This window comes from Eriocheir sinensis, chromosome 56 (genome assembly GCF_024679095.1).
Source record: "Eriocheir sinensis breed Jianghai 21 chromosome 56, ASM2467909v1, whole genome shotgun sequence".
Taxonomy (NCBI): Eukaryota; Metazoa; Arthropoda; class Malacostraca; order Decapoda; family Varunidae; genus Eriocheir; species Eriocheir sinensis.
This window is the reverse complement of record NC_066564.1, coordinates 9,196,015-9,208,514: the sequence shown is the minus strand read 5'-3', so window position 1 is coordinate 9,208,514 and position 12,500 is coordinate 9,196,015. Positions and strand designations below refer to the sequence as shown.

The window sequence follows — 12,500 nt, the reverse complement described above, 5'->3', positions numbered from 1 at the left end:
AAACTGACTGCTAAAAGGAAAATCAAAATACCAAAGAAATAAAGCTGGAGAAGTATTCACCGTCACTCAAGGCAGAATAACGCAACACAAGCTTGTACACCAACACAACGACGGAACACAATACAACGCAACGCAATGCAATACAACCCGAGGCGACACTGTGCAACATAAGCCAATCGAGTGTATCAAGGCGAGGCGCACTCCCTCTTCAAGCCGCCACGAAGGTACAAAACCTCAGTGAAAGTGGCGTTAAATGGAACAAGAAAAGAACGGGAAATAAAGAAAGAAAACGACGCCTCTCCTCCCGAAATTGACCGCTCTTTCGGCCATTCCTTTTGATTCTTTTTTTAGGAGCAGCGAGTAGCGTTTTTTTTATTATTGTTTCCTTTTTTTTGTGCCCTTGAGCTGTCTCCTTTGTTATATATATATATAAAAAAACTATGATCATTGAAACTGGCCGTGTAGAGGTCTGGAGCTCGAGGGACTAAGGTGACCAAGAGAAAGACCTGTACGTTACAAGGCACAACATACCGCTCACGTACCACACCACTACACAACTCACCGAGACACACCACACCAAGCACACCGGCAGAACTTTAAACCACTCACGTACTGCAACACTACATAACTCACCGAGACACACCACACCAAGCACACCGGCAGAACTTTAAACCACTCACGTACCGCAACACAACATAACAGAACATAACACGCCACGAACAGCAACAGAATATAATTCACTCACGTAACAAAATAACACCCCATAGCGTAACCTACCACGCCATAACATAACGTAAAGTAACACGCCACGAACAACAGCAAAACATAAATCATTCGCCTACATCAACACAACAACACGCGACACAGTGCATCGCGTACAGCCACACAACACAAAGCACTCGCCAACCACAACACGACGCAACACAAAACAGCGTAGCACAACACACCGCGTGCAGTCACAGCAAAAACATTTCCCTACCATTTCACCGGCATTACACGCACTGCTCTCCATCAACTTCCTCTTCCTTCTCCTTCCATTGCTCGCTGTCGAGGGGTCCAGAAAGAAAAATGGAATCTATATTATGCACCAAGATACCTCCATGCATTAAGCTGCTCTCCATGTTTAATTTAGGGTCATTAGGTATGCAGCGCCCTCGACTTCAGATAAAGAAAGATCCTTGCTCCTCTTACCCTGCTGCTGCTGCTGCTGTTCCTTCCACGATGATGAATACTCTGGGCCTGACACAGTTACCTAACGTTTACACTGACGAATTACGTGCTTATGTTGGGGGGAGCTCGAAGATGTGCTAGTCTTCATGTTTTCATACCGCGACTTCGCATCTTCAAACGTCCCTTCAGTCAACACAGGTGATCGTCCACTCCGTTTCCTGCCGCCCACACCTCCATTTTCACGCAAACGATTAACGAGCTTCGGCCTTGTCATGTTATTGGTACTGAACCGTCCTGATTCATCAATAAACCAATTACTTCTAAAGGTGCATGTGAGACTTTAATTGACAGGCGTCACTGGTAACTCATCGTCGCACGCGAGTCGTGTCATCTGTTGGATAAATTGAAAAAATTACATTATGACCAATCCCGCTGGGTGACATTTGTGTTGCTGCCTCTGATGTGCACGACATTACGGATTATTCTGTTACTTTTCTGTTTATTTTTACCCTGTTCTTGGTTATACATAGACAAGTGATGAGAGTGGCATGGAACTGTAAACGTAATCTGATGCGCGTTGCCAGAGCAAAATGTACATGCAATAAGAGAGACGAGCACCCTCCAGGGAGAATAACCATTTGTGGATGAGAGGCTCACCAGACGATGCTCAGCCACACTCTACGAATTGTTATGAAATGATACTCCATTTAACACACACACACACACACACACACACACACACACACACACACACACACACACACACACACACACACACACACACACACACACACACACACACACACACACACACACACACACACACACACACACACACACACACACACACAATTGTTTATATATATATATATATATATATATATATATATATATATATATATATATATATATATATATATATATATATATATATATATATATATATATATATATATATATACTATACTACTACTACTACTACTACTACTACTACTACTACTACTGCTACTACTACTACTACACTAAGCTACTTATTTTAATTACTATAATTACTATAAATAAAATATCTATAATAATAATACTAATTATAATTATAATAATAATAATTATAATAATAATAATTATAATAATAATAATAATAATAATAATAATAATAATAATAATAATAATAATAATAATAATAATAATAATAATAATAATAATAATAATAATTCAGCGGCAATAACATTTTCATGGCGCCTCATAATTAAGTTTGGGCTCACAGACAAGTGAGCGTCAGGTTATTTCCATTAACCGTACACTCCAGGTGGTTGCGTTTGGCCCAAAAATATTATGTGTTTGTGAAATTAATTTGGTGCTCGTCAAAGGCACGGGATGTTGTGCTGTTGGTATGGAAACGCGTGTGTCGCAGTGTGCTGATGTATAAGAATTGTATGGTACCGTGAGCGTGCATTGAACCCCTCTGTCATTGTGTGTATGTGTGTGTGTGTGTGTGTGTGTGTGTGTATGTGTGTGTGTGTGTGTGTGTTTATATGCGTGTGTGTTTAACTTTTCCTGCCTGGTCTTTAAGCTCGCGGGTAGGTGTGGTGTTTAAATTGGTGCAGGGGTGAGGGCAGTGTTACCTGCCGTGCCTTTGTAAACAGGTGAAGGATTAAGTTTAATGCCGAGCCAGCGAATGTGTTGTTTGCAGAGGTTTTGCCGCCCCTGGAGTGGTGCGGCGCGTTGGCGTGTCTGCTCTGCCTTATCGGGCTTTATTGTCCGTGTGGTTTCATTAGTCCAGCGGAGTGTCCTCATTTTTTTTCTTTTCTCGAATTTAATTGTCTGGCACATTCTCAGCCTTCAGTATTGACTGTGTGTGTGTGTGTGTGTGTGTGTGTGTGTGTGTGTTTTTGGTACACACACACACACACACACACACACACACACACACACATGCACACACTCGCACAGACGCACACACACGCACACACACTCAGCGGAATGGGTTTGGCGTGTCCCTGACGAGTTTGGGTGGACGTTACCTGCCTCATAGCTCACCTGTGAGTTATTTCCGTCGAAACTAAACCCAGCTGTGCTTGATCACACCTGAAACTCGAGCCCTCAACTCCCCCCTCTATCCCGGCCCTCACCCTTCATCCACTTTCCACTTACAAATATCCCTCGTATACCTTTCCCTACTTCCTCAGTGATTTATTACCGTTCGAACTAAACTTACCTACGCATGACTATATTTGAAACTTGCACTAACCACCTTGTCAACTTACTTCAGTCCCTCCTTAATGTTCTTTTTCTGCGGCACTTCCCCTTTTCAGCTGTAATCAGTATATCTTGCCACGCTACATATTTGAGGTTTAACTGTACAAACTATGTCTGTTCTTGCTGGAGCTTTCGCCCCTCAAACCTTCCATTCAGTACATCCCCTCCTCTGCAGCACATTTTGTCTGGCATGCCTTCCCCTTCCTCCAATTTGCACCCCGCACACGCCACCGCGCACGCCCCCCCCCCCCCACCCCCCCCACCCCCCCACCCCCCCCACACAAACACAAACACATACTACTTCCACATTCTACTTGGATTGCCATTTCATCAGTCTAAGGTTTGCGCTTTGCCTAGATTGGAAGTATTTTTTCTGCAAATAAGAAGTGACCGTTCTTCCGCCAGTAGCAAGGGAAATGGGATGCGTGTTGTGTGAGGTCCATAGATCGCCTAAAAAGCTTAAAATATCTCTCCGGATAGGTTCTGGCTGCCTGTCACGAGTCTTGCACGTAACCATATTGTGAGTGAATGACTTAAACACACACACACACACACACACACACACACACACACACACACACACACACACACACACACACACACACACACACACACACACACACCATAACCCCCACCCCCACCCATCACGCCCACACTCCACATCAACAAACATAATTCATTTAGCAATTTAATCTGAAGTCTAATTAAATGGTTTATAGCGAGGGACGAGAATAGTAAAGCAATATATATATATTTTACTATTGTGCATCACCCCCCCAGCCCCCTGCTCCTCTTCCTTCCCTTTACTCTGCTTGTTCCTGTTTATCCTCCTCTTCTTTGTTTCACTTTCTGCTTCCTACCTGTCTCTCTTCATCCGTCTTTCCTACCTTCTCTGTCCCTTTCCCTACTGCCTGTCATCTGTGTCCATCCTAAACTGTCTCTTCTACTCCTTTTGTTTCCATATCTGCCTCTCCCTGCCTTTCTTCCATCTCTCCTTCCCTTTCTGTCCCTTTCTCTGCTTCCTGTCTACCTCTCTATCACGTTTTTCATATCTCCGTCTCTCTGTCTGCTTCCTGTTCGCCGCCCTGTTATCTTGACGCTCATTTGGCATTCTTAACACAGTCTCCCTTGCATCTGTAATAAATTGTGTTCCGTTTGCCCAGGAGGTTCGTGTCTCATCATGTATTCTGAGGCCCATTTTTCTCATGCGGGGTCAAGAAACGCTGTCTGGGATCGGTGGTCAGTCCAGTCGCTATACCGCTCTAGCACTTACCTTACTTGACTCTCTACCTGTTTGTGTGATTGTTGACTTACCTGACCAGCCATTTACTCGACTATGTACATAAGTTTTTATTCATCAGTTTTGTGGTCAGGTGCGTTTCCATAACTTGATCGCTGAGTGCTGTTTGTCCTACTTCGGCACACATGTTTCCTCGTAAAGTTGTGTTCGCCTCCTAAAGCCTGACATTCTAGTACGGCTGTAAACATTTTAGGATTATGCGTTCAGATCGTTGTTCCAGGATTGCACTCGGTAGACATATGTTTGTTTTTTACAGTGAAGGAGGTGAGGCGATTCGGGGGCAAAGTAAAACAGAAAAGAACATAACAAAAGCAAATAAAAGTGTGTCGAATGAAGATTGAGTGGGATAAATATTTGCGGCGTATATTCTTGTAAGTTACGTAAAATAAAATAAATGAAGACGGGGAAAAAGAGTATATCGTACCAACCTGAAGCCTCGTAAGTTCATGAAATAAACACACACACACACACACACACACACACACACACACACACACACACACACACACACACACACACACACACACACACCCATACCTCCCCCCCCCAAACCCAAACACACTATTTAAATTTTCTTTCCCATCCTGAAAACTCTATTATATGTTTTTTTTCACCTGTCTGAACGCTTTGCACCTTCGCCCGGCCGGAAGCATTAATGAAGTTTGGCCTTTATATTCTCGGATTATTCCAGGAGTGAAATCGTGTGTGTTTTAGCCTTTGATCGGAGGGAGTTCTGTGATTATTTTTTTCTCTCTCTCGCTCGTTCGTGTGTGGACTATTGTTTTATATGTTTCTTTCTTTCTGCCTGTCTGTCTGTCTGTCTGTCTGTCTTTGTCTAATCCCTGTTGTTTTGTATGCTTTTTTTTTCTTTTCGAACTGACGGAGGTTTTCTGAATTGGTGGTGTTTCTAAAAAAGATGATTTGTAACTGAGTCGTGGTGATTTCTGGAATTTTTTTTATATTTATTCTGAAGTCTTTGTTTGAAGGTTTTTGTTGTTGTTGTTGTTGATGTTGTTGTTCTCCTCTCGCTCGTGTGTGACCTCTGTTTTCTATCTTTCTTTCTTTTTTGTCTGTCTATCTTTGTTTTTTTCTCTCTCGTTTTGTCTTTTTTTTTAGTCTGGTGGACGCTGTCTGAATCTCTGATGATGATTCGAAAAAGAGGATTTCTGGATATCTTTTTTTCTGAAGTCTTTGTTTGCAGATGTTGTTGTTGTTGCTGTTGTTGTTGTTGTATTGACAGGGTTGGTAGTGTAGTAATGGTTCTGGAGACACAAAATACACACCGCTCTTCCTTTCTTCAAGTTTATTTTTGTTATTTTCATTACTATCATTCATTCTTATTCTTATTCCGCTTCATCATATTAGTACGATTACCATGGCGCGTGTTTTCCGTCCCCCTGTAACCTCATTTTCTCATTTTTACTTATTTACTTTTTTATAAGCATTCCGTTATTGTTGCGCGTCTCCCCTCGCCCAGTCTTATTATCATTCCTGTTTTTCGTTTCTTCTTATGGATTCTTTTAACTTTTTTATCCGCACCTATTTTCATCATTTTACATTTTGCTTGAACTCTTACTTGATTATCTTCCTTCCTTCCTTCCTTCCTCCTCCCTAATAAAGAATGTACCACGTTCTCTGATCTCTCGTGTCGGAGTTTTAGCTAAATGATAAAGAACGAGATTGAAATTACCTTCTGTATTTGCATAACTTTACCGTTCACGTCCCTTTAATTAGCTTTTTATTTTAGATTTTTTTTCTCCTCTTATTAAAAATCTCCATCTAATATGATATACGATAGCTCCGTGGTTTTCTATTTTCCCCGTTTTTCTTCTGATATTGTGTTATTTTTTATATTTTCTTTCATCAAGTATAAATTATCTTCGCTCCATAAATTATATCCACTCTTTTTTTTCTTGATTTTCCTCTCCTCCTTATCTTTTTTTTTTCTTTTCTCCTTCCCCTCCTCCTCCTCTTCCTCCAACTCGTCCTCCTCCTCCTCCTCCTTCAACTCGTCCTCCTCCTCCTCCTTCAACTCGTCCTCCTCCTCCTCCTCCTCCTCCTCCAACTAATCCCCCTCCTCCTCCTCTTCTTCTTTCTCCCCTTACCCCTCCTCTTCCCTTTTCTCCTCCTCCTCCTCCTCCTCCTCCTCCTCCTCCTCCTCCTCTCATTTCGTTCCCATTTTTCGCGTCTCCCGTCCTCCTTAAGGTTACGTTCCAGCAAACTTTCCATCTCCGCCGCGTCCCCTCACCTTTAGCTGGAACTCTGCCGTATGCACAGCGGCAGCCACCGTCTTTTTGCTTATGCTGTACTATCTCCTTGTTTTCATGTCCTTCGTCCGTGTTTGTGTCTTTTTTGCGAGTTTTTTTTTTTTTTTTTTTTTTTGGGGGGGGGGGTTCATGTTAAGTAATGCAATATGGATTTTCAGTCGCATTTGCGTGATATTCCTCGTTCCAGTTTGGTGTTATGTCTCAGAGGCGTGATCGTGTTGTCTTTGTTTTTCTGTGTTTGTGTATCTCTCTGTGTCCCTAATCTTCCATCTGCTTGTTTATCCGTGTGTTTGTGACTGTGTGTGTGTGTGTGTGTGTGTATGTGTATCGTCTGTCTGCTTCTCTGCCTCCGTCTCCGTGTAGCTAGTTCGTCTCTACCTTTCTATCCCTGTCTGTATCTAATCCCTACCCCTCTCAGTACACCCAAGCTAACTCCTTCCTCTCCCTCTCTCTCCTCTTCACAGGTACGACGCCCGCAACACTTCCCTCGGTTACCGGCAACACAACCCTCGCGACCAAGACCTCGCCCGACGCACCAAGTTCTTCCCCCAGCCGCCGGCCAGGATGGTTGTAAGCGGCGCCTCCCTGGACGATGCCGGCCGTTACGAGTGTCGGGTGGACTTCATGCGCGCTCCCTCCAAGACCACGATTATCCAGGTGAGGTTGAAGCTGTTTTGGTTGTGTGTGGTGAAGGGCGGGTGCGTTTGTGTGTGTGTGTGTGTGTGTGTGTGTGTGTGTGTGTGTGTGTGTGTGTGGGTGGGTGGGTAGGTGTTTCTCTTTGTCGTTCTCTTTGTGTCTGTCTATCTGTCTGTGTCTTTCTGGGTTTCTGACTCGCTCCAATTTTTTCTTTCATTCTTTCATTTCTCTCTCTCTCTCTCTCTCTCTCTCTCTCTCTCTCTCTCTCTCTCTCTCTCTCTCTCTCTCTCTCTCTCTCTCTCTCTCTCTCTCTCTCTCTCTCTCTCTCTCTCTCTCTCTCTCTCTCTCTCTCTCTCTCTCTCTCTCTCTCTCTCTCTCTATCTCTCTCTCTCTCTCTCTCTCTCTCTCTCTCTCTCTCTCTCTCTCTCTCTCTCTCTCTCTCTCTCTCTCTCTCTCTCTCTCTCTCTCTCTCTCTCTCTCTCTCTCTCTCTCTCTCTCTCTCAAATTTGTGAGCAGACGAGCGAACAAAATGTAGATTATTTCGCGTGTCATTTGTTTGCATTATATTTCCAAGCCAGTCGACGCATTGCAGGCTGACAGGAGCCGCCGAGCCGTCCAAGGCAGCAGCAGTCTGGAGAAAGATGTTGTTGCTAACGTTCGTATTGAAAGATGTAACTTTTGCATCGCGGCGGCAGGAAAATAGTTTGAAATGTTCTGCCGTCGTCTTGGGGGTGAAAATGTTTGAAAGCAATGACGCGCTAGGTTTTTTTTTTTTTATGTGCGATTGTGTGGTGAATGCTTCTCTCTCTCTCCCTCCCTCCCGGCTTAATTGTGAAGCCTATGAAAGACGAGGAGAATAGGTCATCCCAGAAGCGCCATCGTTATCGCATCATCATCTGTTAGACAAAGATGATGATAATGAAAGAGAACATAATAATTAGGGTGATAATCATGATAATAATGCTGATAAAGTAGGACGCTTGTTATAAAGGTCATCCACGTAAAACCAATAACAGACGAACAAAAGAGATAATTGCAGAAGCTCCATCATTATCGGTATTATCATCTGAGAGGGACAGATAGTGATAATGAGAGAAAACGTAATGATGGAGGTAATAATAATAAGGATAACGATGATAAAGTGAGACCCTTGTTATAAAGGTCGGCCAGCACAGAGGATAAAAGGCAGGTCGGTCCATTGACGCCTAAAATAAATCAATGTTTGCAGTGTATTAAAGGCACTGACGTCAGGCCGCGGCGTGACATCAGCCCGTCATGTCACCTTCAAGGGGACGGCGCCTCGTGCTGGACAGCGGCTGACCTTCACGCTGACCTTTCACACAGAAAATAAGCAAGAAAATATTAATAAAATTTGACCTTTCGCCCCCACCCTGCCCGCTCGCCCTACTCCTCCTCCCTCCATTGCCTCCTCCCTTCGTCCTCTCCTCCTTAAACCGTCAGTGTTCTCCATCTTTCCCTCCCTCTCTCCCTCCCTCTCTTCACTTCCCCGCCCGTCTTCCATGGTCTAGTTTCTCTTCTTTCCTTCCCTCTCTCCCTCCCTCTCTTCACTTCCCCCGCCTGTCTTCCTCTGTTCTAGCTTTCTCCGTCTTTCCCTCCCTCTCTCCCTCCCTCTCTTCGCTTACCCCGCCTGTCTTCCATGTTCTAGTTTCTCTTCTTTCCCTCCACCCCTTCCTCCCCTTGCCTCCCTTTCCCTTTACCTTACTGACCCTAACTTAAACTCCATCCCTGTTGTTCTTTTTTATAATAAATGGTATAGTAAGAAAAGGAGATGGGTTAGTGGTACAGGTGAGGGAAAAGGAATGTCAGTTGGAGTGTTTCTCTTTATCCCTCCCTCCTTCCATCCTCTTCCCCTCCTCCTTCCTTTTTTTATGTCCTAGTGCACGCCCCATCTGTCATCCTCCTCTCCTCCATTCCTTCATTTATTTTCCTCTTTCCTCTCTGTTTCCCACTGCCCTTTCATCCTTTCCCTTCCTTCCATTTTTCCCTTCATGCCATTTATGTTCTCTTTCCGCTCCATTCCTTTCTCCCTCTCCTTCCTTCTCTTTCTCCTCTATGCCCTCGTTCACCCGCCCTCTCTTTTTAACTTTATCCCTTTCTCCCTTCCCCTGTCTCGCTCCCTTCCCTTCCCTTGGCTCTGGTCCACCGCCCTCTCACCGCCATCACTCCCAAATGAGCCAGGTGACCGCCGTGCCCTGTACCAATAGCGTTACGAGCCCAGATTAGCGACCATGTAAACTGTATATTCCCGGCGCTGCAAGTTATCGTCGCGTCCTGCTGAGCTCAACACTGTGTTACGGGATTATGCTGCCTGCGTCCCCTGTGCTGCAGCGGACGGGGAATAAGACGTAATGGTAAGGGAAACAGTAAAGGTGTGTGTGTGTGTGTGTGTGTGTGTGTGTGTGTGTGTGTGTGTGTGTGTGTGTGTGTGTGTGTGACTGCCTAAGGGAATGTCCGCCGTGGTGAAGTTTTGATTTTTTTTTTGTGTTCCACTTTTGATTTTGTTTTCATGTTTTATTGGTTATGATATTGTTATAAGAAAATGATGTTATTTGTACATTTACCTTAATTTTGCGGTCTGTTCTATATATTCCACTAGTCTTCTTTTTCATCTTCCTCTTCTTCTTCGTCTTCTTCCTCGTCTTTCTTTCTTCTTCTTCTCCTTTCTCCTTCTCATTTTCCCCATTTATTATTCCCTATGGTGGTCTTCTTGGCGAACTTTCTCCTTCTCTTAAGAAAGTTCCGTTCCATATTCCGTATTAATTCTGCTCCTCTTCTTTTTTTAGGATTGTGATTTTTTTTCCCTAAAGTTCCTCTATGTTGACTTTTATGCGAGGTCAGGAGTGGCGTCCGCGCGGCCCAGCGGTCCTTTACGAGGGCAGACGCGGCCTCCGACGCCTTTACCCTACCAGGCCGGCCGCCGTGTTACACTTTATTACACGGCGGGACACGCGCCATAACCCGGCAATCAGTGGGTTCCTGCGGCCCTCCCAGCCCTTGGTGACCCCTTTCTTCCCTGCGCCTCACCTTCCCTCCTTTCCCTCCCTCACTCTCTCTCCCCTTCCGTGCCACCACCACCTCTACTGCATAAGGCCCTAGTGTCCCTCTTACCCTTCCTCCTGCTTTTGCTTCTTCTCTGCTTCCTCTTCTTCCTCCTCCGCCGCCTAGTGTTCTCCTTGAACTTAAAATGGCTTGCTCTTCGCGCTGAACTCTGCCCAACCTCAGCAGTTTAGTCTTGCCTTCCCCACCTAGTCCACCCCTTCAGCTCCTTCCTCCTCCTCCTCCTCTTCTTCTTCTTTTTCTTCATCTTCTTCTTCTTCTTCATCTTCATCTTCATCTTCATCTTCTTCTTCTTCTTCTTCTTCTTCTCCTTCTTTTTCTTCCTCCTCCTCCTCCTCCTCCTCCTCCTCCTCCTCCAACGCTTTAACCTCTTCTCACAGGTGCCACGTGTATAACCCCGAATGGCTGAGTGTTCCATACCTTTCTCTCCTTCCTCCTCCTCCCCCACTCCTCCTCCTCCTTCACTTTCTCTTCCTCTTTCTCCTCCTCCTGTCCCCTTCCTCTCCTTCTGTTCCTTCCTCTCCTCCTCTTCCGTCTTTTTCTCCTCCTCTTCCTCTTCCTGTACGTTCTTCAGACCTCCTCTTCCTCCTCCTCCTCCTTGAGTCCTCGTGTTCTCGCCACCCAGCCGTGTACTACAGCACTACACAACTCTCTCGCTCGCTAGGCCTCCTCCTCCTCCTCCTCGGCCTACCCCCATCCCTGCCTGCCCCCCACCCATCCCAACCCTTCCCCTGTAGACGTGACAAAGAGGGGACCACCGACGCGCCCCGAAAAGTCCGCCCCACGATGACATTTTGCATATAAATGTGTTGCTCGCGCGGCGTGTTTACCCTCGTCGCCCCCAGCCAACACAATGAGGCAGATCTCCCGCACATTTTTCACCGGGAACGGGACGGACTATTGCTCATGGGAGGGCGGCGGCGGCGGTAGACAGCGGGAGGAAATGAATCCCCACGCGACTTAACTTCATAATAATGACACATGGTAAGCAGGCAGACTGATAACTCGCTTCGTACTCAAGTTGGGATGAAAATTTACTGAAGGGATAAAAAAAAAGGCTTTTGTCTCCGTCTTCTCCCTCTCACTCCCTCCTTCCTGTCTCTCTCTCTCTCTCTCTCTCTCTCTCTCTCTCTCTCTCTCTCTCTCTCTCTCTCTCTCTCTCTCTCTCTCTCTCTCTCTCTCTCTCTCTCTCTCTCTCTCTCTCTCTCTCTCTCTCTCTCTCTCTCTCTCTCTCTCTCTCTCTCTCTCTCTCTCTCTCTCTCTCTCTCTCTCTCTCTCTCTCTCTCTCTCTCTCTCTCTCTCTCTCTCTCTCTTCCCGTCACTCCTAAAAAAGCGCTTTCCTCTGTCTCCTCCCTCTCAGTCCCTCCTTCCTGTCTCTCTGTCTCTCTTCCCGTCACTCCTAAAAAAGTACTTTCGTCTCCGTCTCCTCCCTCTCACTCTCTCCCTCCTTCCTGTCTCTGTCCTCCCGTCACTCCTAAAAAAGCGCTTTCCTCTCTGTCTCCTCCCTCTCACTCCCTCCTTCCTGTCTCTCTTTCTCTCCACCCCTCACTCCTTCCTGTCTCTCTTTCTCTCCAACCCTTACTCCTTCCTGTCTCTCTCTGTCTCTCTCCTCCCCTCACTCCTTCCCCTCCTATCTACTCCCCTCACGTTCTTTTCCCGTCGCTTCCATCCATCGTCTGTGTCAGCTGAGAAAATGAAAGCGGGGTCGAGGACAGGTCTTAAATTTGGGTATCTTGATTAGTTGCCTTCTTGCGTCAGCCTCGCGCCCGCCCTCTTCCGCTGGCGTCGCTTCC

The 12,500-nt window shown here is 45.6% G+C and overlaps 1 protein-coding gene across 2 annotated transcripts in view; it reads left to right on the top strand.

Moving 5' to 3' along the window:
• The window catches only part of LOC126984263 (MAM domain-containing glycosylphosphatidylinositol anchor protein 1-like), a 76,619-nt gene that overhangs the window by 12,045 nt on the left and 52,074 nt on the right, over positions 1 to 12,500 (top strand). For both annotated transcript variants that reach the window (XM_050837883.1, XM_050837882.1), the window contains exon 2: positions 7,458 to 7,650. In XM_050837883.1, the coding sequence (XP_050693840.1) occupies positions 7,458 to 7,650 (193 nt within the window). The remainder of the gene's footprint in view (positions 1 to 7,457; positions 7,651 to 12,500) is intronic.